The sequence below is a fragment of the Babylonia areolata genome, chromosome 1 (assembly GCF_041734735.1).
Source record: "Babylonia areolata isolate BAREFJ2019XMU chromosome 1, ASM4173473v1, whole genome shotgun sequence".
Lineage (NCBI taxonomy): Eukaryota > Metazoa > Mollusca > Gastropoda > Neogastropoda > Buccinidae > Babylonia > Babylonia areolata.
Window position 1 is genome coordinate 67,051,996 of NC_134876.1, and position 26,065 is coordinate 67,078,060.

The 26,065-nt window shown below is 46.0% G+C and overlaps 1 protein-coding gene across 10 annotated transcripts in view; it reads right to left on the reverse strand.

Moving 5' to 3' along the window:
• The window catches only part of LOC143286033 (microtubule-actin cross-linking factor 1, isoforms 6/7-like), a 78,847-nt gene that overhangs the window by 24,501 nt on the left and 28,281 nt on the right, over positions 1-26,065 (reverse strand). For 7 of the 10 annotated variants that reach the window (XM_076593637.1, XM_076593628.1, XM_076593619.1 and 4 more), the window contains exons 13-34: positions 24,482-25,414; positions 23,568-23,753; positions 22,416-22,535; positions 21,805-21,978; positions 21,248-21,400; positions 20,259-20,468; positions 19,396-19,515; positions 18,432-18,531; positions 17,625-17,857; positions 16,702-16,926; positions 14,417-14,518; positions 13,078-13,245; positions 12,315-12,470; positions 11,480-11,677; positions 10,402-10,530; positions 9,714-10,040; positions 8,928-9,134; positions 7,989-8,111; positions 7,034-7,051; positions 4,178-4,350; positions 1,464-1,623; positions 4-165 (exon numbers count right to left, since the gene is read on the reverse strand). In XM_076593637.1, the coding sequence (XP_076449752.1) occupies positions 4-165; positions 1,464-1,623; positions 4,178-4,350; positions 7,034-7,051; positions 7,989-8,111; positions 8,928-9,134; positions 9,714-10,040; positions 10,402-10,530; positions 11,480-11,677; positions 12,315-12,470; positions 13,078-13,245; positions 14,417-14,518; positions 16,702-16,926; positions 17,625-17,857; positions 18,432-18,531; positions 19,396-19,515; positions 20,259-20,468; positions 21,248-21,400; positions 21,805-21,978; positions 22,416-22,535; positions 23,568-23,753; positions 24,482-25,414 (4,377 nt within the window). Of the gene's footprint in view, positions 1-3; positions 166-1,463; positions 1,624-4,177; positions 4,351-7,033; positions 7,052-7,988; positions 8,112-8,927; positions 9,135-9,713; positions 10,041-10,401; positions 10,531-11,479; positions 11,678-12,314; positions 12,471-13,077; positions 13,246-13,288; positions 13,304-13,346; positions 13,362-14,416; positions 14,519-16,701; positions 16,927-17,624; positions 17,858-18,431; positions 18,532-19,395; positions 19,516-20,258; positions 20,469-21,247; positions 21,401-21,804; positions 21,979-22,415; positions 22,536-23,567; positions 23,754-24,481; positions 25,415-26,065 lie in introns of all 10 variants that reach the window. The other 3 variants (XM_076593574.1, XM_076593565.1, XM_076593591.1) reach the window with 3 other exon arrangements.

Consider the following 26,065-nt stretch of genomic DNA (forward strand, 5'->3'; position numbering starts at 1 on the left):
TACCAGTTTGAGGGCGTCGGTCAGCTTGTTCTCGCGGACCTGGGAGAGGTAGGACAGCTTGTCCCACAGTTGACTCAGCTCCTGGTGCTGGTCTGGAGGCAGGCTGCCCGGGCTCAGCATCGTCGTCACCGTCGGCTCACGGGCAGACAACTCCTGCTGCAAGTTCTGCACAAGATGGGGCAGGGAGGGGCATGACATTAGACACGTCGTGCATTCCTCTCTATGTGCAAAGCATGTTGGGAGAGGTTCTACGGCAATATCCACATTTCTTTACCTGTGTTCTTTTCATCCAGTTTCGTTCCGAAGACGGAAAAATTGTAAATAAAACTGTAATATATACTCAACATTTCGTCCCTTGTCAAGAGACGTAAAGAAGGCCAGTCAGAGTGGATGAGAAGAAATGTAGAGTATAAACTGCAATGTTATTAACCAATTTACAATTTTTTTCCGCCTTATAAACGGGAAAGCACAGGGGAAGAAATGTGGATATTGCCGGTTCCACAACAGACTGAAGTTGCCAAAAGAAGATGGTAAGTAAGGGGGCAGATTGGAGGGGTATGTGTGTGGGGGAGAGGTCTTCAGGAACATGCAGTGCATTCTTAACGTTCTACAAAGCAAGTAGGGGACAACGTGTACTATTGTTCTACAACAGACTGAAGCTGCAGAAAGGTGCAAAATAGGGGATGGTGGTGGGAGGGGAGCATAAGACATGTCGTACTTAATGAAAAAACTGGCATAACTCTTTCGAAATACTATGATCCATCAGTATTTTTGCCATGAGAAGGTGCTTTCACTTACTGCGCTTAGATGGACACACTGCGATTTGAACGGACAAACAAAACACAGCTAAACAAATAAAAGAGCAAAGAGAAAAGGGAAGATTCTGGGAGACAGACTTACAGTGAGAGACTTAAGAGAGAGAGAAGAACGCAAGAACGCAAGAATTTTAATGTAAGGTCACCGACCTGTATACATTTTGGGTGCACGTGTTGCACACACAGCTTAACTAAAATAAAATAGGAAGAACGAAAACAATCCACATAATACACAGTGAGCTCACTGAGAACAAGTAAACTAAATGAAAAGCACAAGGCTGATATGTCTGTTTAGGGCTGAAAGTACTCTTCTCTCAGTCTTAATGCATAAAAAACAAACATTGCAACATCTCTGGTCACATTACAACTTTCGTTTCTTAAGAGAGAGAGAGAGAGAGAGAGAGAGAGAGAGACAGAGAGACAGAGACAGAGACAGAGAGAGAGGGAGAGGGAGGGAGAGATAGACAGACAGACGGACTGACATACAGATACAAAGAGGGTAGATATACACAAAAGACACAGACGCGAAAACAGGACACACAGAGAGAATAACAGAAGGGCAGACAGATATGTGAAAACAAAGGAAACAAACAAACAAGCAAGCAAAAAAACAAATAAACAAAAAAAGAAGCCTAGAACGGACTGTACCCTGTGCTGCTCGATCAGCATGTGCACGGTGTCGAGGTCGCCCATGACGGGCAGGTCGTCAGCTAGGGTGGCCTCCGCCTTCTGCAGCCAGTCCAGCAAGGAGTGCAGGGCATCAGACACGCGCCCTGACGTCAGCAGGGCCTCGTCCAGCTTGTTCTGGCTGTCATTCACACAAAGCAAAAGAATATCATGAGTGTGTGTGTGTGTGTGTGTGTGTGTGTGTGTGTGTGTGTGTGTGTGCGTGTGTGTGTGTTTGTGTGTGTGTGTGTGTATGTGTGTGTGTATTTGTGTGTGTGTGTGTGTGTGTGTGTGTGTGTGTGTGTGTGTATGTGTGTATTTGTGTGTGTGTGTGTGTGTGTGTGTGTATTTGTGTGTGTGTGTGTGTGTGTGCGTTTGTATTTGTGTGTGTGCGTGTGTATTTGTGTGTGTGTGTGTGTGTGTGTGTGTGTGTGTGTGTGTGTGTGTGTGTGTGTGTGCGCGCGCGTGTGTGTGTGTATTTGTGTGTGTGTGTGTATTTGTGTATTTGTGTGTGTGCGTGTGTGTTTGAGTGTGTGTGTGTGTGTGTGTGTGTGTGTGTGTGTGTGTATTTGTGTGTGTGTGTGTTTGTGTGTGTGTGTATGTGTGCGTGTGTGCGTGTGCGCGCGCGTGTGTGTGTGTATGCGCGCGTGTGTGAGGAACAATCCCTACAGTTTCTGACCACTCACAAACCGATGTTCCAAACGCTTCCTCAGCTGTCCTGTTGATACCATTACCATGCCTATCCCTAAAACACGCCTCTCCCTCAGCACACCAGAATCATCAACTGGCTAATTCAGAGGCAATGAAACACAGCTGGTATTACATAGTGAACGCTGCACTATGGCACGGTACACTTACCTGACTTTCACGTTCACCATGTTCTGCAGAGCTTTAAACGTCAATCCTCTGCTGAACGTGTATTCCTTCCACGTCAACGAGAAAACAGTGGTGGATGGCGGATGTGATTCTCAATAACTCAAAACACCACTGCCGACAACTGACTGGAAATGCTGCACTGGTGAGAAAAATACTGTCCTCGCGTTCACTGAACTAACAGCGCTGGAGGTGAGCTGTGATCAGCTGAACCCACACATTTTCCAAACTGGGTGAAACACTTTGTTATAAAAGCAAACGGCACAAATTCGTTGCGCCAGGCAGGGAAGGGAGGGGAATTGTCCCGTTCGGAAAACACTGCTTCAGTGAGGAGACAGTTGAGTGTGATGTGGACAGGAGCTGGCTGAGTCAGTCCCGAACAACACGATGGCCAAGCCAGTGGTCAGTTTTCAGGGCAGAGACACGTCTGGTAGAAACCCACTTTTTTTCCCACTGGTACATAGTACAGAAAGCTAGGGCTATGCCGGTGAATTCTCGGGGACCGCTACGGTAGCTGGACTGGCCTAGCACATCCCTCGGTAGCCCAGTTATTGCGCCCAAGAGCAACCTCCCACAAAACGACAGTTTTCATCAATATACTGTGTTGGTCGTCAAGTGGAAGAAGAACTGTATTTAAAGCACACACCACTCTGGAGGATGGCGGAGGTGGTGGTGTTGGCTGTGGTCAGCAGGGACCAGAGGCCAGTGAAGAACTGCATGATGTGATGATGAACGCCACTCCATGAACGACAGGAGTCAGCTGACCAACGCTACCTGCCAGTCAGGGCTGACACGTTTGTGACACACACACAAAGCGGTGGTCGTGCTCAACAGACCCTCACACAGAGAATGGGTTAGCCGCTGGGACAGGTGTGTGTGCGTGCGTGCGTGCGTGTGTGTGTGTGTGTGGTAGGATGATGGAATGGTACTATTCTATGAACAAGAATGGGTGAAGTGTGAAATGCGGAGGCAGTGGAAGAGTGGGATGGAGAAGTTTTGGGGTGTGGGTGGGGTACACGTAACAAAAGGAGTGGCTACGCCCCATGCCTGTTTCCCTTGGCACTGTGACGTGACTCACAGGTATCGTGTGAACGGCCCCAGCCACCTTTCTCACAACCAACCACTGATGCATACAATACAATGTGAAGGGGTCATGGACCGCGACATGCCAGCCACGGAGCAATCAGCGAGTGGTTATTCAATGGTGGCTTGAACAGAGCGTTCCCGTCAATGCCCTGTACACCCAACTGGCTCAGTCGGCGGAGCATGGGACGCGTATTTCAGGGGTTCCAATTCAATTGACTGCTCTATGCGTGCTGGTAGCCGTTCTGTTTGTCTAAATGATCAGTCTTTTTGATGTCAGGGTAGGTTTTGTCCCTTCAGCCGTGGTGGAAAGTGGATTGAAAAATGGATCTATAATTTCTCTGCTTACGTTGACAAAAAGGAGTTTACTTTTAAGTCCCGATACTAAATAGTTAACATTCAAGGTAACGTTTGAAAGTACACACCCATGAGAGGGCAACATGAAGGTAAATACCGAAATTTCGAAGTGTCAGTTTTCGTGATGTGTACCGAGTTGATTTTAAATGCACTGTAAATAAATGATCTATCTACTTCGCCTTACATATTAAGTCTATAATCATACTACCATCCTTATGCAAGTATCAAGACAACAGTTCGCGTGCGTGCGTGCTTGTGTGTTTCTGTAGCAATTACGTGCTGTCATCGCCTGTCCCTGGTTCCAGAGGTAGGTTGTGATAAGCTTATAGGAACCATGGACAGGCGATGACACTTGCTCTCTCTACTTGTGTCGTCACGCCTACCTCTTGGTGACGACAGATCTGACGGCGTTCCACTTGTTACGTAGCTGCTCCAGCATGTTGTTTAGTACGTCCCGCTCGGGGTCTGTCTTGGTGCAGCGGTCCTTGAGGTTCCGACCCAGACGGGTGGTGGCGAAGAACGTGGGGTGCTTGGCCTGGAGCTGTACCTGGAACTTCTGCAACACGCACACAGCACACACCTCTCTGACTGACTGATCTTGGCCAACGTCCAGACAGTGTTATGCTTGGTGGAACATCTCACAGTATTATGCAAGGCAAGGCAAGAAGTTTTGCTTTGTAATGCTTGGTGAAATATCTTACAGTGTGATGGTGAAACATCTCGCAGTGTGATGGTCGGTGAAACATCTCAGTATAATGCTTTAAGAAACATATTAATTACCACCCTGAGAACATGGCCTCTGTACCATAACCAACGTTACGCCCCTGAAGCGAGTCCCTGTGTTCAATAAGCCAGTCCCCGTGTTTAATATGCACATCGGATGTTGAAGATGGTTTCCTCCAGCAGAGTGTAAGAACCCAACAAACTGGTTTTCTGATCAGGAATCTATCAATTAAGGCAGTTAATATAAATTGACATCCTGTCCCTTTCTGTATCATTTTCAGAAATGGTGAGAACTTGAATCGCATACTGTGGATGGAAAGAAAACGAAGAGTGAAAATCAAAACAGTTTTATCAGACTCTGATACAAACACTTGATCAGTCTGTGGTTATGACCATACATATCTTTCCTTCTTTCATACACATTTTAAGCCCTTTTATGGGACAACTGACCGCGTTTTATTTCTTACATATTACAGTAACACGATACATGTTTATAATCAAAGTAAAAACATTCAGACATACAGACACAAAAACAAAGAGGGTTAACTGACTGACTGACTGACAAATTAAAGTGATCTGAATAACTGACTGACTAGTGACTGATAAAATCTACTAAGCAATCTCTAACAGAAACAAATACGTCAGTGCTCTCTATATTAAATCCTGAAAACGAAGAATTGGACATGACAATTATCTTCACCCCCACCCCCAACACACACACATGCTCTCTCTCTCTCTCTCTCTCTCTCCCATTAGCCTCTCATGTTAACAGAGCACGAGAGCTGGCGCTTCAGATAGGAAATGCTGAGCAATGTGAACACTGTGTCATTATCTGACCGTTACTAATAACATTCATGCATAATGCGATAGTCAAAATTACAAAGCTCAAGACACTTGATTGTTTACATGCGTTGACTTTATCAAGTATCCAATCCAGTTAAAAAAAATATAAAAAAGAGAGAGACTCTTAGCACTGGTAGATTTTTTGAAATAGCAATGCCCAGAAGATACATGCTTAGGGGCCGTTCTGGAACTGCTGCTGGACACACGTGGACGAAAGATGTGCGTGAAAAACAATTCAAAGAAAAGCATTATGAACACGAACGGCACAGCAGGTCACCACAACGTTAGTGTCACAACCAGGTCACAACAGAAAGACACAACAACTGAGTGAAGGAAACGAAAAACGCTGTTCCAAAACTTTGAATAAAACGACTGCCATTGGACTCGGGTTGGAACAGCTTCTGAACAGTAAACACCGTGCAGGTAGGTTTCTCTTTTTCTTTTAAAAACTCCATGCGGACCTTTTCTACTGCCTATCATCGGAGTTTTAAAAAACAACGCTTCAAATACTTTCTCCTTTCGAATCTTTGCTGCGTCAAAGTTAATTATGTCGTGAAAGGGTTTTAGGCACTTGACTTTCCCAACTCTCTACAGTCACTGGAAAGCGTGAAAAAGGACTTAAACTTTAGCAAAAGCTTCCTAACAACAGTGCCAAAGTCACACTGAAGAAACAAAAATCTTCCATCACGTAAAATAAAAGAACTTAAACATGAATTACAGATAAATATCACGTTACAAATACGTATACATGCTTAAAACTGAATGAACACTTTCTTGTAATAATTACAGCACCCGCAATTTAGAATCAGCGTTCATAATATTTATGACATGTGCAAGTACAAACACTACAACGATGTGCACAACAAGGAAGGGAAAAGCAAATAATTGTGACATACAAATCACTGGCATCAATAACTGTTCGTGTTTTGTGAGAAACACAATGTGGTTGTTCACATCACATAGTAATCAATACATGGCTTGTAACGACTGTTTTGTTTCCTTCATTTGGAACAGCGCAGACAGACAGGAAACACATGCAAAACAAAAAGTGCAACACTGCACACACAGCACGGCAAAAAAGTGGAGGAGACCGCGTATTGGAGGTATATAAAGGTATAAAGAAAACCTTCAGTGTTATCGTTCATGCCTGAAAGTGATGTTTCGAACTGTACAGTAACTTTACCTGCGAAAACACATTCATTTGTTTAAGAAGCACTCTGGGTCATCCGTTCCTTGCTTCATCTTAGTCTCCTTTTCATCTTCTCTTCTCGACCAAACAGTAATTTCAAAACTGGATGATTTGTATTCGGATACGAGTAGATGTTGTTTCCTCTTTTCTCTCTCCTTAGCCTCTGTCTTTGTCTCGGTGATCTGATCCATAGAACAGATTCTGCTGTATTAAATACTCAACAAAATGTTACTGTACCAAATGTAACTATCACCAACATAAAGTGACCAAAGAAAGGAAGTCAGTGAAAGCAAGACGGAACAAGTAGCACGTGATAACGGGGTTAAGTGAATAAAATGCAGTCCATACAACACACAGGTGGGTTGCGTGGAAACGTGAAGCAAGGAACAATCACACACACACACACACACACACACACACACACACACACACACGCATGCATACACTTCATATTGCAGTGTGTTTCACAGCATGCTGCACTCACCTTGATCTGATCAATTTTCTGTAGAACACACACGGCCATGCACACACACACGCACACACAAGAACACTGTCACATTGCATGCTTGTGATGGGGAGCAGAGTCACAGGGTGTCACAGAATACCATGCACAGACCATGCCCTATCACATGTCATAAGGCTTTGTATAAAATGCATGTGGTCATACTTCATACGACTGTCACGAGTCAGACATATCACAAAGCGTAGCATTCAAATCAAAGTGCACAGAACAACAGCATTAGGTTCTCCATATATACAAATTCTGCATGATCTTTGACACACCATGCAAAAGTTCACATTCACAAAAGACGGACGCACATGTTTCCATCTGACAAAGACGTATATACCATGCCACATCGCACAGCTATGTACTGCATGCCATGCACACATTTCCACACACCGCACATACCTTGAACACAACACAACATTCACAACAGTCAACACCTCTGTTACATATCATTCAGGTATTATACTTCAGCATTAGAATTTCGATGAAATTAATAATCGCGTCGGTCATAGTTAGGAAACCTATAATTTGCGTTCCGCGCGCGCGTGCATGTATGTATGTATGTATGTATGTGTGTGTGTGTGTGTGTGTGTGTGTGTGTGTGTGTGTGTGTGTGAGATGCCAAAACCAAATTATTAATGTGCACTGTTTGCCACCCTGCCTGTTTCACCTTCTGCAACATCAGAAATGACATGAGACGTTACCACACTAAGTAAAGTAGCACCAAAGATGCGGTCTTAGCTGTGACAGGGTTTTTTTTGCAAGCTTTTGACAAAATACTCCTTTCTATCACCCAGTACTACTTCCAGCTACCCAATATTGCAAACACCTTAAACCAATGTGCACAAAGACTGGCAGACGCCACCTCGTCACAGGGCTATAGGCCACAAGTAAGGTGTGTCAGAGTGTAGGAAGGTAGGTAGGCAGGTACCTTGAGCTCATCGATGTCGTTCTTCATGAGGTTGGGTTGGCGGGCGGAGGGGGAGAGGAAGCGGGAGAGGGTGGCGGAGCTCTCGTCCAGCCAGTCACACAGCTCCTTCCAGGCATCGTGGAACTGCGCGCACACACACATCCACGCACACACACACACACAACACACACACATGCACACGCAAGCACACACACACATACACACACAAACATGCACATAAACACGCGCACACACACACATGCAATCATGCACACACACACACACACACACATGCATACAATCACACACACATGCACACACAACAAATGCACACGCACATGCAAACAAACACACACATGCACATACACATCAACACTCACGCATGTACATAAACACACAAACATGCAAACACACACACACACACACTCACACACACATACACACACACAACATTGTAAGTTTGATTCCGGTCACCCAGAGGTTTGTTTTCATGTGTCTGATATTCATCTCTGCCATTTGACATTCTGGTAACACGATCCTGGAATGACATTTGGAGATATAATCTAATTCAGTGCAAGTTTTGTGTAAATATTGGCACATATCACTGAATTTCCAGACGTGTTTTGTGTTGACCTGTTGAAATGAACGTGTTTAGGAACAGTAGTGGTGGTGGGATGGTAAATACAAGAAAAAGACGGGAGAAGGAGAAGGAGGGGACACACACACACACACACACACAAACACACGAGATCGAGGGAGAGAGAGAGAGAGAGAGAGAGAGAGAGAGAGAGAGAGTCAGACAGACAGACAAAGACAGACAGAGAGCACTGTACCCTCTCCATTCACAACAACGCCTATCATTGAATGCTACAGGTCTGTGTGTGTACATGATCAATGTCCCCTGTTCGACACCAGTCACTGAATGCTAAATTCTCCCTCTGTTCATCAGAGCACACCCACCCTCTTGTTCTCCTTGAAAGCCTGCTGCAGAAGACGGCCCCGCTCATCCGTCCTGCGGAGGATCTTCTTCCAGCGCAGTCTGATGCCCACCAGCAGGTTCTTCACGTAGATGGTGTCCTGCTTCCTGCCGAAGTGCTTCAGGTAGGTGCCCGTGCGGTCCAGGGTGGCCATGCGTTCTGATTGGGCCTGCAGGTCCTCCCGCACCGCCTGTAAAATGCAGTGAAACAGAATGCAATACAATGCAATACAATACAACACAATGCAATGCGATGCAATACAGTGTACTGCTATGCAATACAATGCAGTGCACTGCTATGCAATACAACAAAATGCAATGCAATGCAATACAATGTAATGCAGTGTATTCTTATCAAATACAATACAATGCAGTGCATTGCTGTGCAGTACAATATATTACAATACAATACAGCACAAAACAAGCACGTGTGTGTGTGTGTGTGTGTGTGTGTGTGTGTGTGTATTGCAGTGCTATACAATACAATTACATCTTTATCAATCCGAACAAGAGCATGGTTAGAGTCTATGTGGTGAACACACAGTGGTTGTTCATATAGGATGGAAGAGTTCGGTGTGTGCGCGCATGCACGCGCGCGCGTGTTTGTGCGTGTGTCGGTCTCTGTGCATGCGTGTGAAGGCGTGAAGACTCTCCAAACTAGATGGAACTTTTTTAAAAATATTAAACCCTACACAGGGTGATTGTGCGGAATGCATGCTGGGTGGGTCACCGGGGGTAGGGTAGGGCAGGGTAGTAGTGCCACCACTCACGGTGTGCTCCGATATCTGCTGGGTGGTCCGGTCCACCAGCTTGCTGGGGTAGACGAAGGCCCGCATGGACACCTCCGTGCTGTTGAGCCAGTCCGTGAAGGCCTTCAGGCTGTCGTGGAAGTCCGACACGTTCTGCATGTGCTCCTCCATCTTCGCCTTCCGCTTCACCGCGCGCTCCCGCGTGTCCTGCCACCGCTCGCGCAAACGCTTCACCTTCTCGGACACCTGCATGACGTGTTCGGGGCGGGCCGTGTCCACCAGGTGCTGCCCCGTGGCCAGCAGGCTCTGCACCGCCTTCTCCCGGCCGTCCAGCTCCTGGCACCGCTTCTGTGTATACACACGTGATGTATACACACATAATGTAAACGTATGGACTCTCGCACACAATGCAATACATTCTCTCTCTCTCTCTCTCTCTCTCTCTATATATATATATATATATATGTGTGTGTGTGTGTGTGTGTGTGGAGAGAGAGAGAGAGAGAGAGAGAGAGAGAGAGAGAGAAGAGTTATGTGTGTGTGTTTTTTTAGTGTTTTTTGTGTGTGTGTGTGAGAGAGAGAGAGAGAGAGAGATAGAGAGAGGTGCGCATGAGTATGTGTGTGAGTGTGTGTGCGGCGAACGCGCATATGTATGATGTAAGTGAATGTGTGTGCGTGGTGTGACAGAGACGTGACGCGATGCACTGACCACAAAGGCGTTGTACTGGGCCTGGGCAGTGTCGGGCAGGGCTCCAAAGGGCAGGTTGTTTTTCAGCTCCTGCCGCAGGTCGTTGATGGCCTGCAGCTGCCGGTCTACTTCGCCCACGTACCGCCTCACCTGTCACACACACACACACCACTCACCATCACCACCATGGAATAACACTAATACTTCATACTTCATCCACTACTGCTAGTAATGTTCATGAAACAAGTCAGCTTGACCCCATTCTTTCTTTTCCCCATCGCGGGTGAGGGAAGCATGTAAAAATACTACCACCACCATCACCTGCTATGACTTGTGTTTCAACCTCGTTAATGACTGAAGATATCTGTCGTCCTGTTGTGTCCTAAAAACTCACCCATTTCCCATATAATGTCTTGTATGCGTACCGTCTGTTAAAACTTTTCTCTCGTTTTTTTTGTGTATTTTTGTCCACTTTAATTAATATATCTTTGTAAGCTATTCCTGAACATGAGTGCATGCGTGCGCACGCACATGTATTCGCGTGTGTCCTCGTATGTGCACGCGCTCACACTTGGGACAGAAAGACAGACAAGGACAGAGAGAGAGAGGGGAAGAGACAGACAGGCAGACAGAAACAGTGGGAGACAGAGAAAGAAAGAATTGTGGGAAATGGAATAATCTTAACGGCGTGTGTTACAAGCAACTTGTCATCAACCAGCAAGGGGATGTCAGGGGCGTGCGGATGGGCTGCTTTTCATTGGACCTTGCCCCCAGTGTCAACTGATGTTCCCAGTGCCAACAGTTGTACCCAGTGCCAACAGATGTTCTCAGAGTCTCCACACGTTCTAAGTGTCTACACATGTTCTCAGAGTCAACAAATGTTCTGGGTGTCTACAGATGTTATCAGTATCTACTCATGTTCTAAGTGTCTACATATATTCTGTCTACACACATTCTCGGTGTCTACACATGTTCTAAGTGTCAATAGATGTTCTAAGTGTCAGTATGTTCTCGGTGTCTTTTAATATTCCAAGTGCCTACATAAGGATCTTAGTGTCTACATATGTTCTCAGTGTCTACAGATGTTGCTTATTCTGACCTCCCTCATCTTCTCCAGTATCTGGTTCTCGGCGTCCTTGGCCAGGGCCTTAGTGGCGCGCAGCTTCTCCGCCATCAGCTGTCGCTTGGCCAGCAGCGGGGAGTCCGCCTCCGCCCCTGACTTCTTCACGACCTCCTCCACAGCCTTGTTCAGCTTGCGGGCCGTCTTCTCCTGGTTGTGCAGGTCCGACTGCATCAACTGCAACACAGTGTCATCGTCATCATCATCATCTCCTCCATCAGCAGCACAGAGCATTATCATTATCATAATCATCAACATCATAATAATCTTTTCCATTGCTTTGTTTAGCTTCCAAGATATCTTCTCCTGGTTGTAGACATCTGGCTGTATCAGCTGCATACATCATCATCATCATCACCATCACCATCATAACAGTCGCATGCTTCCTAGTCGCTCCACACAGCGAGAAAGCTGACTTTGTATCATCATCGCTATCGCCAATATCTTCTGTTCACCAATACCAGCAACAACAAAGGCATGGAAAAAACGAAAGCGAGCTTTTGGTTGTTGTTTTTTTTTTGCTTTATTCAACCCTAGTATAGGGAGTTTACTGCCTGAATAGGCTTCTATGTCATATTGATAACAAAGAAATATACTGAAAATGACCTTTTTTTCTTCAAAATGACAAATGTGGACACGACTGGAAATACTGGAGAAGTTTGTTCACTTTTCTTGTGGTTCATGAATTTGTAGGGACGTGTACATAATTTTAATGAAACGAATTTGACGACAGAGCAATGCTCAGGCGCTGTGTTAAATGAGCTGACAGCCTCAAAACAACACTGCACGCCACAGAGTGACGACCTATGGTTACCTGAAGTTTCCGAAGGATGGTCTCCAGATGTTTGGGGTCCCCGCTGACGTCACCCTGGTTCTTGACGTCAGCGTCCAGCTGATCCAAAGTGGCGATGACGTCAGTCATGGAGCGATCCACCTCCCCAACCTTCACCTGCATGTCGTTCAGCTTGGTCTGCACAGAACAAAGAGACCCTTGGATTGAATTGCTGGACTTTGTGTCGCCCCAGACTCTCGTCACTGTTGAATTCAAACTGAAAGCACAGTTCCTGGAAAATGGGGTTAAAAAACAAACAAAACATGTGCATGAATACAGTGATCATTTCTGCAGCTATTGTCGTTCATTGCGCTCCTCATCCAGCACTGTGCGTGTGGACCTCTGGACAATGAAACAGCAGTGAAAGGCTTCAGACCGCTTTCTGATGTTATTTTTCAATGTTAGTTTTGTTTGCAAACGTAGTTACATGTCTGATGAATGTGAAAGTGCAACACAGAGAAACAGTCACCACCTCAGTTCAAATGTCCACTCTAGATTGTCCTTTGTGACTTGTTCATCTTTTTCCTTCAGGCACCGGCCACTTGCTGGCGATATCAGCGTTGTTTGGAATCAAAACGCAATATTGGTTACCTACTGGTAGTATTATAGCAATGTAACAAGGCGTGTGTGTTTGTGCGTGCTTGTGTGTGTGTGTGTGTGTGTGTGTGTGTTCGTGCATGTATGCGTGCGTGCACGTAGGTGCGCGCGCGCGCGCGCGCGTGTGTGTGTGTGTGACGGAGCTGACCTCCCTGTCAGCGATGCCACGGAGGACGTCATTCCACTTGTCATTGGCGGCCAACACGGGGCGGTACAGGGTCTCTGCCGCCACCGGGGACTGGTCTTTGAGGGCGTCCACCTGCTGGTTCAGCTGCTGCATCTCCACGATCCGTGGGTACACCTGACTCTTGAACAGCTGGAACACACCGTGACACTCATGTACACCTGTACTTACACACCTGGCTCTTGAACAGCTGGAACACACCGTGACACTCATGTACACCTGTACTTACACACCTGGCTCTTGAACAGCTGGAACACACCGTGACACTCATGTACACCTGTACTTACACACCTGGCTCTTTAACAGCTGGAACACACCGTGACACTCATGTACACCTCTACTTACGCACCTGGCTCTTTAACAGCTGGAACACACCGTGACACTCATGTACACCTGTACTACACACCTGGCTCTTGAAAAGTTGAAACACCGTGACACTCTTATACACCCCCTCTTACACACTCTTGAACAGTTGAAACACCGTAACACTCTTATACACCCCCTCTTACACACTCTTGAACAGCTGGAACACGCCGTGACACACTCATGTACACCTCTTCTTACACATCTGGCTCTTCAACAGCTGGAACACACCACGACAATCATGTACACCTCTACTTGCACACCTGTCCAGCTTCTGGGTGGGAAGGACGATGCGGTATTTCACACGTACTAATTTCACAAGTTTCACAACGGTAATCAACATCGATGATAATATTATTGAAGCATCAAAGCCCGCCTTCATCCCTGTCTTACAAGTTGTTATTCTGATAATGACGATGTGTATGATTTGCCCAACAACAAACATTTAAAGTTGTACCTTTGAGAGCAAAGGACTATCACTGAAAAGTTGGTAAACATCAGATCGTCAAGCGTTGTATAGAACAATATAAAATTGTGTGCGCACAACTCACAATTGTTAATTATCTATTGGCCTCCATGGAGAGGTGGGAGGCGATGAAAGCTTTGGATTTTCAATCTAAGAGTCCTGGGTTCAAATGCCGGTCACAGCTTCTGGTGGGCTAAAGGTGGAGAGTTTGTTTCCGATCTCGCAGGTCAACTTTGCAGACTTGCCAGTGCCAGTACCCCATTACTGTGTATGCGCAAGCAGAAGGTCAAATGCGCATGTTAAAGGATCCAGTAATCCATAAAATATCCAGTAATCCTTATCAGCGTTTGGGTAAAGGAAACAAGAACACACTAGGCATGCACATCCTAAAAAAAGAAACGGATAATGGCTGCCTACGACCGCCGTAGGAAAAGAAGTGGAAGAGGGGTCCCCCAACAGATTATGAGCACCTACCTTGATTTCGTCCATCTGGTCCCGCAGTGTGTTGGGGTCAGTGGCAGGTGCCCTCATGCCCGCCAGCTTGTGCTCCGCCAGGGGGAGCCACGTGTTGATGGCCTGCAGCACACACACACACACACACACACACACAATTATGATGATGCTGTTCTCCATTTTCCAAGTCTCCCCCTCGAGTGGAAATGGTTTACACAGCGATCGCCAGTCTGTGACATCCCCTGCCCTTTTTCTGCATGGCCCGCACCTTGCATCATTAGGAAAGAAAAACAAACTACCCCCCCCCCCCCCCAACCTCTGTCACTGTATTAAGTTCTTTTTCATCAGTCACCATCTTTTTTATTCCATTTTCCACAAGTTCCTGTTTCCACGAGTAGTTCTTCAAATGGTCGACCTGAATAAAATGAAGAAAGAAATAGAACCCAAACTGATGGAAAAAAGAAATGACAGACCAATCAAATCTTTGCAGAACTGACTGCAAGGACCATACCCAGAACTGCATGTGAAATGCGTTTGCAAGTTCGTTAAGTAGAACAAACGAAACAGCTACGAGCGACAATCGTCCGTTTAATGACGCGGAAACGAGTGTCTATCTTTCCTTGTTAAATTCAGCCATCGGCTCTACTTTCAGTCAGGGCAATCAGATCTTTTATTGCGTACAAATAAGATGCACACCTTTCTGCGAGCTATGATCTGCAAGTTGTTAATAAACAGCATTGCTGCTGTCCGTGCCTGACACTTTGGCAGCTACGTGAGTATGGAATAATCCAACACTCTTCATGACACAAAACAAGTCACTACACGCGCATGCTCGTGCGCGCACATGCACGCACAAACACACACACACACTCATACACACACACTCAGAGAGAGAGAACGTAGAAGTAGTAATACTTTCATTACCCGTCTTTTCAAGACTTGTGATGTTAGATGAACACAAGCTCCATGGAATGTAATTTTATGCTGAAGGAAAAGCATTGTGCTTGAAAAACAACAACACAGTATTGCACCTCAGGACACCGCAGCAATGTTTAATATAATCAAGGTGCATGTTGCAATGCAACACAAGAGAATGAAAGTGCACTGTCAGATAGAAAACAAAACAAAACAATCAAATAAAACAGATCATCAGTTGTATTGTGACACACATGTTGGCAGTGTCTGTAGTCAGGAAACGTGAAATTAGATGACAAAGACAGAACGACAAAAGACGTGTTGTGTTGTACCACACGTGTGTGTGTGTGTGTGTGTGTGTGGTGAAGATGCACACAGTGCAAAGCCCACAGCAGAGTGAAGGACTTACAGCCTCTAGGTCCTGTGGCCAGGTGTAGCTCATGCCCTGAAAACATCACCATGGTGTGTCCACAAAACTCTCTCCACACACACACACACACACACACCCGAGGGCTGCACGCAACAAACAAGAGTGAGGCTGGTGGTGAAATCTGCTTTATCTGTATGTCTGCCTGTCTATTTGTCTGATTGTCTGACAGACAGGGACTATGGTGCAAGCGCACTATCCTCCACTGACCATGCTCAAATTTGACACAGTAACCAGCTGGAGCAGTAACCGCTTGGAACTGTAACCAACTCATTAGCACAGTAACCAACTGGTACCGTAAACCAGCTTATGTCCCGTGTCACTGAGGGGAAACTTGTAACGGGCTCATTGCTTCCCCAACGAATGACAGGATGTTCTTTGTAACCCCATCCCAAACACACTGAGGCAATTATAGATTTGGTTTGGTTTTGTCCAGTTGCTGCAGGCGCATTTTCGGGACAATCTCAACCTGGAATAAAAACGCTATGTGTCTACATGTTTCTAAATTCTTTCACCGTTTGTCTGTATGTAAAAAACAACAAAAAACCTGCAAATAAACAGGGTTTGAGGAAAATGTTTGGTCTATCCCTCTGTATGCTAGCTGAATGGAAGTACTGAGCGACTTGGAGCTGTGTTGGTTTGCGTATTTTGTAGGAGGAAGAGGAGCAGTACATGTTAAATAAAACGCAGCCATGAATTTAGATCACTCTCGCCTGTCCAACCCTAGACTTTCCTATCAACTGTACTGAAGAAAGTGGTGAGAGACCACCCACAATATACACGTAAGTTAAAACCTTTCGTGTCAAAGTGAAGGAAAACTATCTACTGAAGGAATTGTACTTGTTTGCTGTGTACTTGTTTCACGTTCCTGGACTCATTACCTTCTAGAGGTATTAATCACCAACCCCTCTCCTCTAAATGAGACCTGACAGACAGAACCCCGGTAGTAGGTAGACTGACTGACCTCCAGCAGGTGACTGAACTGGTCGGCGTGTCGGAACACCTTGCGCAGCTCGTCGCCCCGCTCCCGGACCATGTCGTTGACGTCATCAGCCAGGTGGGTCAGGTCCTCCAGCTGCTTCTGCAGCTCGATGCGGCCCGGCTCCCCGCAGTTCTTCATCACGCTGTCCGCGTGCGTCCGGCACTCCGCCGTCAGCTCCTTGGCCTTCTCCAGCTCCGTCTTGATACCCTGGGGCGTGGAAAATACCGGGGGTAACAACTCACAGGTCGGAGGGGGGGGGGGGGGGGAGTGTCTGCAGTCATCGGTATGCGTGGTGGGACATTACCCAAAAAATTCATCCTTCTCCTCACTAGGAGGTTCTGGCTTTCTGTCTAACCCAAAAGTCTGATCAAATACAGCTGTAGATGGTTCATGAACCTATTAAGCTTAAGTGTTTACCCCGATGACTGAGACTGTGGTTAATAATTGTTGTTACTAACTTTCCTTAGCACAATCTGACCACAATCTTTTAATAGTTATATGTCATTTTTTGTCAATTATAGTAACTTGTATTCTCTTACTCCTCACATGTTGTATCTCTTTTAAAAATTCAAAACGAGGGTGGTTTGTTGTGTCAATAATCAAACATACATAAGTTTGCAACAAAATCATGCAACACAGAAAAATTATCCTTTTTGTAAAAAACAACAACAGCGAAACAAAACAGTCACGTTGTATTTCTTACAAGAAGTGACACCAAATTTCATAAAACATAATGCAAAGCGACCGAAAGCTACTACTGACTGATCACCTGAACAGCTGATGACACCTGAATCCCTTTCTATCTTGGCAAGAAAAATAACAAGTTCAGGAAACAAACTGTCTACAACTGAGACTTAAAACTGCACAAGTCCACCCCCATCCCCACCAACACAACAACCACGTACAGCCAGTTCACTCTGCTGCTCTCGGATGGCCTCGGTGTCCACCCCGGGTAGCTGCTGGGAGTAGAGGCTGTCCTTGAGGTCCCTGAGGCTGGACTGGATGTCGGTGGACAGGTCGGTGAACTGTTCGGCGTCCCTCAGGGTCTGCTTCAGCAGCTTGTCCCGCTGGCCGGCCTTCCGCCCGATGGACGACGCCAGCTCCGCGATCTCTGCCGCCTTGCCCTTCACGTCCTCCACTACAGCACAGGCCACACACACAACACTTTGTTACCGCGGTAACAGAAATTTTCCACGTGTGGTGTATGCTGCACAAGCGATGCTCGATAATCATAGTTATTCAATTGAGAATCACAGTCATTCAATCGTGTGTTGTGTTTGCTACACAAACAATGACGAGAATAGCAGTCATTCAAACGAGAATCGTAGTCATTCAATCATGTGTGGTGTTTGCTACACAAACAATGACGAGAATAGCAGTCATTCAAACGAGAATCATAGTCATTCAATCATGCATGTGTGATGTATGCTACACAAACAAGGCACGAGGATCATAGTCATTCAAACACGTGAGGTGTATGCTACACAAACAATGAATAAGAAACACAGTCATTCAAACACGTGTGGTGTATGCTGCACAAACAATGCATGAAAATCATAGTCATTCAATCACGTATGGTGTATGGTGTGGTGTAATCCGCTTCATTATACAAGGGTCAATAAGAATCCGTGCCAAATGCACTTTGGCAGGTCAGACAAAAGGTTTAGTTTATCATCAGTGTGTACCAATTACTAAACAGAACACATTTCTACCTTCTCCGGGGTCTTCAATGCCATGTGCCTTGAGGTTCCTGACGATGCCCTCCACCTTGGCGAAGGCTGGCTTCATACGCTCTAGGTCTTCCAGCACAGCCTACAGACAGTGCAGTCAGTTAGTATACACTACTGACTGCAGGCGTCAATACACACATTCAGTTACCTCTGACTGCGCTGGTCCCAACATGACTGAGTCCTTCAGTCTGATCAATGAGGTGACATATTACTCCCGTTACACCATCCACCAGCGTGATGAAGCACTCAGTTTCAATTTCAGTTTCAAGGAGATGTCAAAGCATTGCGGAAAGGACTGATCTATACAGACGCTACACCACATCTGCTGTGTATCAAAAAGGATCAGATGCCTGACTTTCGCATAAACCCAGCACGGTGGTCAGGCCTTCAGAACCAACGCTATGTTTGTGTAAAACACTAACACAAAATGAAATGAAACAAAATTAAACAAAAAAGTAAATACATTTAAATAAGGTGTGCATATGTATACATATAAAATATAGTTTGCTGTATGTCTTGTACTCCTATACTTTTGGTGCAACATATTGTCACGGTTTGCAATGTATCTCAAGTAGATGGACTTGCATGGTTTGATGAATAAAGTAACACACTGGAATTTCTTTAAATTATTATATTGTAAAGCGCTTACAGTAAAATTCATTTAATAAGGCCCTATATATGTAAACTTAATATCGTCATCACAACTGTAAAGCGCTTAGAGCGAAATTCACTTGATAAGGCGCTATATTATATTCATTATTGTAAAGCGCCTTGAGCAGAATTCATTTGATAAGGTGCTCTGTGTAAACTTAATATCATCATCACAACTGTAAAGAGCTTAGAGCGAAATTCACTCGATAAGACGCTATAAACGTAAGCTTACTATGATCACCATCACTATCATTCTAAGGTGAAAGATACGGTGAAGACACATTGATGCACTGACCCTGTTCTCATCAATCTCGTTCTTCAGCTTGGCGGGAGCGGCAGGCACGGGGTCAGCACTGGTCACCACACGGTTCAGGCCGTCCAGATCCTCCAGCAGGTGGTCCAGAGAGTCCACCACCTGCACCACCACACAGTCACCAACGCTTTACTTTACTGTCTCCAAAAGAGAACCTTTTGGTACCTTTGCTGATCACCAACGCTTTACTTTACTATCTCTAAAAGAGAACCTGTTGGCACCTATGCTGACAAAAAAGGGAAAAAAAACTTTTTGTCTACAGTCCCCCACAAAAACGTTTTATCATTCAATAAAAATACAAAGCCATAAACATTTTTTAACGCAGCACAAGCCCCAAGAGCAAATTCCATGCATCAAATTCCCCACCACAATTACACTCACCATTCCATAAACGCAACAACACACGCCTGGCTGACATTCACTACAACCACTATGCAGACAATGAGCACCAATGCTTAACAATCTTACCCACCACACAGACTCTTCAGCTGAAATTCACAGTGTACTCTCTGTCATCAACAACCGGTACAATTAAGACAAGACAAAACGGCTGTAACTTTCGACTGTTAGTATCAAAATGTCCATTCGTATTATGATCTTTAAAATTTCTGAAACAAAGTTGAAAACAACTGACCAGTTTGTCGAGATTTAACGGTTTTTTTGTGAAATCATATATCAAGTACATGGAAGTTCCAACTGACCACATTTGGATATTTGGATATGATACAAAGTAAACAAAAACTAATCAAGTACTCATTCTTGCACACACACACACACACACACACACACACACACACACACACTCGATCAGTCAACATGAATGATCATCCGTCACAAAGTCATACCTCCTGTGTGAACTCTCGTTTCTTCTCGCCCAGTTCTCTGCCCTTGGCACGCGCCTGTGAGCGCAGCGCCTCGTAGCGGGTGTTGGCGGCCATCAGCTTGTTGTGCAGGTCCGTGGCCTCCGACACCCCGCACAGGTCCATTAGGTCCATGCCCGTGGAGTTCAGGTCGTCAATGAACAGCTTGTGGTCGTCGATGATCTGCTGGGTTGACTGCGGCAGTGACAACACAGACAAGTCAGTTCCAGTTTCAAGATGATGTTTTTGTGTGTGGACTGATTCATATACGTTACACGACACCTGATGTTCTAACCAGCCTCCCCCAAAACAAAACAAAACAAAAAACCCCAACAAACAACAAAAACACACAAAAAAACAACAACAAGAAAACAACAAGAAAACCAAACAAAAGCCTCAAGGAACATTATACTGACTGTCGCATACAACCAACTCGCTGATCAGGGCTTGAAAGCCTACCCTAGCCTTGGAAGCCTACCTTACAACAGGGACAATGTGGCCATGACGAATTGATTGAACTGTCCAACATTATCATTTCTAATGATATTACAAGTTTGTCACTCCTCCACAAACTTTTCTCCTTGTTTCAACACGCAGTTTATGGTTCAGTAAAGCGAAAGCTCAGTTTGATTGATCAATATTAAAAATACCCTGTGGTGGTATGATACAGGAAAAGGATCATTGTGACCAAAACAAACAGGAAATAACTGAAGTATAATGAGGACAGTGAACATGCTAAACTGATAATAATATGAGCTAGGAATGAAAAAACGTTCTTACAAGTGAAAAAATCAGAGGGGAGTTGTAGGGAAAAACACTTGCCAATTCGAATTCATTTATCTGTAATTGTTACACTGTTTGCCAAAGCGAACTACGAACATGACACACACGTAGGCACACACGCAAACACACTCAGACATTGACACACACATATGCACACATGCAAACGCAAGCACATACACATACACACACACCTTGAGGTTGTCATGCTGTTTCTTGACCTCATCCAGGTTGTCCCCGGGCTGTCCCTGCGCCTTGAGCTCAGCCTCCATCTCCTCCAGCCACGTCTCCACCTCGGCCAGGTTCTCGTTCAGCTGGGTGGCCAGCGGCAGCGCTGACTCTAGTTGCTGTACAGGGCCACACCATACACCGTCAGTCACCACTCCACAATATACAGTCACATCATAATACATAGTTACTATACCACAGTCACCACACCACAATACATAGTTATACTACAGTCATCATACCACAATATTAAATAATAGTCACCATGCTACAGTCACTACACCACAAAACATAGTCACCATACCACAGTCACACTACCACAGTATATAGTCACCATACCACAGTCACACTACCACAATATATAGTCACCATACCACAGTCGCCACTCCACTCTAACACGGTTCGAACCCACAACTCACTACCACCACCAACCACCAGTCCTTGAACAGCTTACCCACCGCAGCACTGTCAGTGCATCACCCCCCACTGGCACTGCCAACAAGAAGTATGCAGCACCACTCACCCTTTGCCGGTCAGCGCTGTGCTGACACAGCAGGTCGGCCTGGCTCTCAATGCTATCCCAACGGCTCTCGATCTCGTCTGTCTTGGTGTTGGCCGTCTGGTGAAGCAGTGCTCGCCCTTTGCTGATCACCTCCTTCAGCGCCCCCCTCCGTTGACAAAGGTCCTCGTGGAACGCCTGCAACACAAGTCTGGGTACATCTCTGGACGTCTGTGGATATATATATATATATATATATATATATATATATATATATATATATATATATATATATATATATATATATATATAATCACACATACACACACATGTATATGTGCAGAGAAACACAAGCGGACTAAGAGAGAGGAGGGATGACAGGCGTCTAAATACACACACACACACACACACACACACACATATATATATATATATATTGTGTGTGTGTGTGTGTGTGTGTGTGTGTGTGTGTGTGTGTAATTATTTCCCTCTTTTGATTTCTGTCTTCCCAGATACAAAGTTAGCAAAAGAATACAATGTGTTAGCTTGTCGAGGGTGTGGTACTTAATTGTTAACGTGGACAATCTGACCTACTTTTTCCCGACAAGCTGTGATCACTGTGTAGGTATACTCACATTGTGGTCCCTCAGCTGTACCCTCAACGTCTCGGGGTCAACACTGATGGGGTCTGCTGTGTTGATGTCGTTCTCTGCCTTGTCCAGGTACTTGAGTATCCCCTCCACATCACTAACCGTCTGCACAGCATTGTCATCATCATCATCATCATCGTCATCACCATAATCAACATCACCATAAATAGGTGGTGCTGTGAATACACAATTTTGAATGTGGAAATTGTTATGCGTCCTGTATAAATCAAGTTCATTCCATCACCATCATCATCGTCATTGTTGTTGTCAAGAAACGTTAGTCAACATACGTGAAACATCTTATCCTATTCCTCATTACCGTGATCCTGTTCGTCATTTTTTTTCAGCACTGTTGTTCTTTTCAAGATACTGTCGTTCTAGCTGAGGAATCTGTCCATGTGTCACCGCCTGCCATCGTCACCACTTCAGACAGCATGTCAAGACTGACAATCATAGTGGTGTTTTCACATAGCTCAAGCAATACCTTGTTTATAAGGATGGTACACTCAGTACACTCTAGTCCTTCGCTCCCTGTCTGTACATGGTGAATCACACGTTTCTGCAGGTCTCTGATAAAGTGCTGCCTTTTCTATTGTCTATGTTGGGCAGATCTGACGGCAGCATGATCTTGATGCATGTGGCCTTCTGCCACGGCTTCAATCTTGCACAACAGATACCTTCTCAGGAATGTGCATTAAGTAAAACACCACCAAGAAACAACCAACCAGGACTGATGGTAAGTCATAAAAAAATCGGTAACACCATCATCCTGAAGCACGTTTCTATCACGCTACTAGTTAGGCGGGGGCTCTCGCGGCGAGGGTGGCGAGGTTCTCGCTAGTCAAAGCGAGTGGCCTTCGAAGCAACTTTCTGCAAGGTATGGATAAAACCTATTTCCCGCCTCGCGCCAGTTTCTTTGCGAATGTATTTCTCGCCCTCGTCACTCGCTCTCTTGCTACTGGTTGCTGTTCCACAACCACACCCCTTTATACCATTCACTCACATCAATACACTTCATGCCAGGCGCGAGGAAATAAACAGCATGAATACAAACAGCACACTCAATTGACTGAAATCACGCGCGCGCGCGTGCATACACACACACACGCACGCGCACGCACACACAAACACACTGACCTCAAAGGACACCTCCTTGACGAGCACCTCTGTGAGGTCGTTCCACTTGCCCTCCAGGTCGGCCAGCACCTCCTTCACGGCGTACCGGTCAGCCACCCGGTCATCGGCCGTCAGCCTCTCGGCCACCTCCCTCAGCCCCCGCACTGTCCCCTCCCTCTCCTCCTTCCCCTCCAACAGCGCCTGGACCTAGTGACAGGTGGGGAAGAGATCAGTTTGGGGGGCAACTCGGTAAAGACACACACAGGGTTTTTGCTAATGACAGCATGACAGGTATTCTGAATCTACCAAGAGTCCGTAGTCTGCTGATGAAGTTATTACACGCAGAGGTGGTAAATGAATTCATTACGAGCACTAACAGCTTTGTAACGACCTTGCTGCAGATCTAAGGGGTTGCATAATAAAGTTATAATAGGAATCGCCGGTGTGCTAATGAACTTGTTAGAACATCCAAAGCTTCATAATAGAATAATGACAGGTAAAGGCATTTGTCATAGCCATTTTGAAATTCCCTGAAATATTATCGAAGTTTTTATGTATTGGTAGAATAAATTTTCACAGCTAAGTATACAATATGCAAACTGATGATAGACTGAAATTCGTAAATAACAACAAGAAACAAACCCCCCATTAAAAACCGCAGTGAATAAAATACATCGACATACCGATCGCTGTTCACCAAAAAATATTTGTAATTGCGGAGAAGTTTTATTGGTGTATCGAAAAACATCTGGTTACAATCAAAATATGGCGCTTCAAATTTTGGAAATGGTCAAAAGTAGCAGCACTGTTTGCCAGTGAAGTCATCAAAATGAATTATTCTACTCAGGCAACAAATGCCGCAAATAAATTGATTTACTGCGGGCAACAGATCCTGCAATTGAAATAGACAATGCAAAACAAGTGCCGGTCCCTACCTTGGCTCTCTGCGCCTTGCCCGAGGTGCCCTTAGCGGCGGACTTCATGCTCTTGATGGAGTCGGTGAGCCAGGTGTGGAGGTCCGAGGCCTGGGCTTCATAGTCCTGCAGGCCTGAGGCGATCTCCTCCACCTCCCTGGTGCGGGACTCGGCCAGGCGCTCCACGTCGCCAAGGCGGGCACTGACGTCCTGCAGCCTGTCCTCCGCCCCGGCCACGTTGTGCGCGTCCTTGGCCAGGCGGTCCAGCACCGCCTTGTTGCTGGCCAGGTCGGCGTTCATCAGGCGCTGCTCCTGCAGCTGCACGGCCAGCTTGTCCTTGTCCAGGCTGACCGGCGCCTTGCCCCGCAGCCGGCCCTCCACCTCCGCCACGCAGTCCTCCACGTCGTCCAGGCGACTCGTCACGTTGTGCTGCTCGGTCAGCACTGAGTCCAGCTGCTCCTCCTGCTCTCCGATCTCCTCCAGCAGCGCCGAGTACTCCTCGGAACGGGAATCCAGCACGGCGCGCACGTCCTCGGCCTCCGCCGCCATGCCGGCCTCCAGCAGTCCGTCCGCCAGCCTGTCCCCAGCAGACCTCAGGTCCTTTAGGCGCCGCTCCTGGCCCAGCAGCTCCGCCTTGAGCGTCCTCAGCGTGTCCAGGTCCCGGGAGTCCACCTGAGGGTCCGCGCCGAAGGAGTGGTCCTGGATGTCGGCCAGCTGCTCCTGCAGGCCCGGGTAGAAGGCGGCCAGCTTTTCGTTGAGGTCGTCAAAGGTCTTCTTGTGCTTCACCAGAGCTGCCAACCGGTCCATGTGCTTGCCGCACTCCCTGGAGATGTCCTTGAACTTTGCCTCGATGGACTCGATCTCCTCGTCCAGCACGCCCGCCTCGCTCTCCTCGCTGATGGTGGGCAGGATCTGCAACCGCTTACGGTACGCCTCCACCTCCCGCTCAAAGCCCTGCACATACCGCCAGTGTCATGGTGACTACTTCGTGCAGTCACCTGTTGTCGACACCTATACCCGTGTCTGCTTCTTTTGGTCACAACTTTTACACTGAATGTGTTCATATCAATTATTTTGAAACAAGTAAAAGAACACAACAGAGAGAGAGAGAGAGAGAGAGAGAGAGAGAGAGAGAGAGAGAGTCTATTAAATAGTTGTAGTTATTTTCATGGAATTAGATTTTCCGTAAAACCTAAAAAAGATATGACTATCTATTGTCCAAGTAGCCTCCATGGTTATACTTACACCATTATATCTGTTGTTTTTGTAACTTTGCTTTTATATAGTTTTGCCACGATATATATAAGATATAAGAGAGAGAAACAGAGACAGAGACACAGTGAGTTTTATTATTTTATGAACATGTAACATAACCCAGATATACATCCGGACACTAGTTCATCGTTCAAGTAATCCCACGTTTAAAAAGTACGGTGAGAACGGTACATACATTACGGTCCTTTCCTCTCTGTACCATTATCATCACTGAAACTGGCAGGTGTAGCGCCTATCTTCGGTCAAAGACCAAGCTCACATTTACAGAGTCGTTTGCACAACAGGCTGCCGACCTGAGTATAGCCGAATAATAGTTGCTTTTAGGGGCTC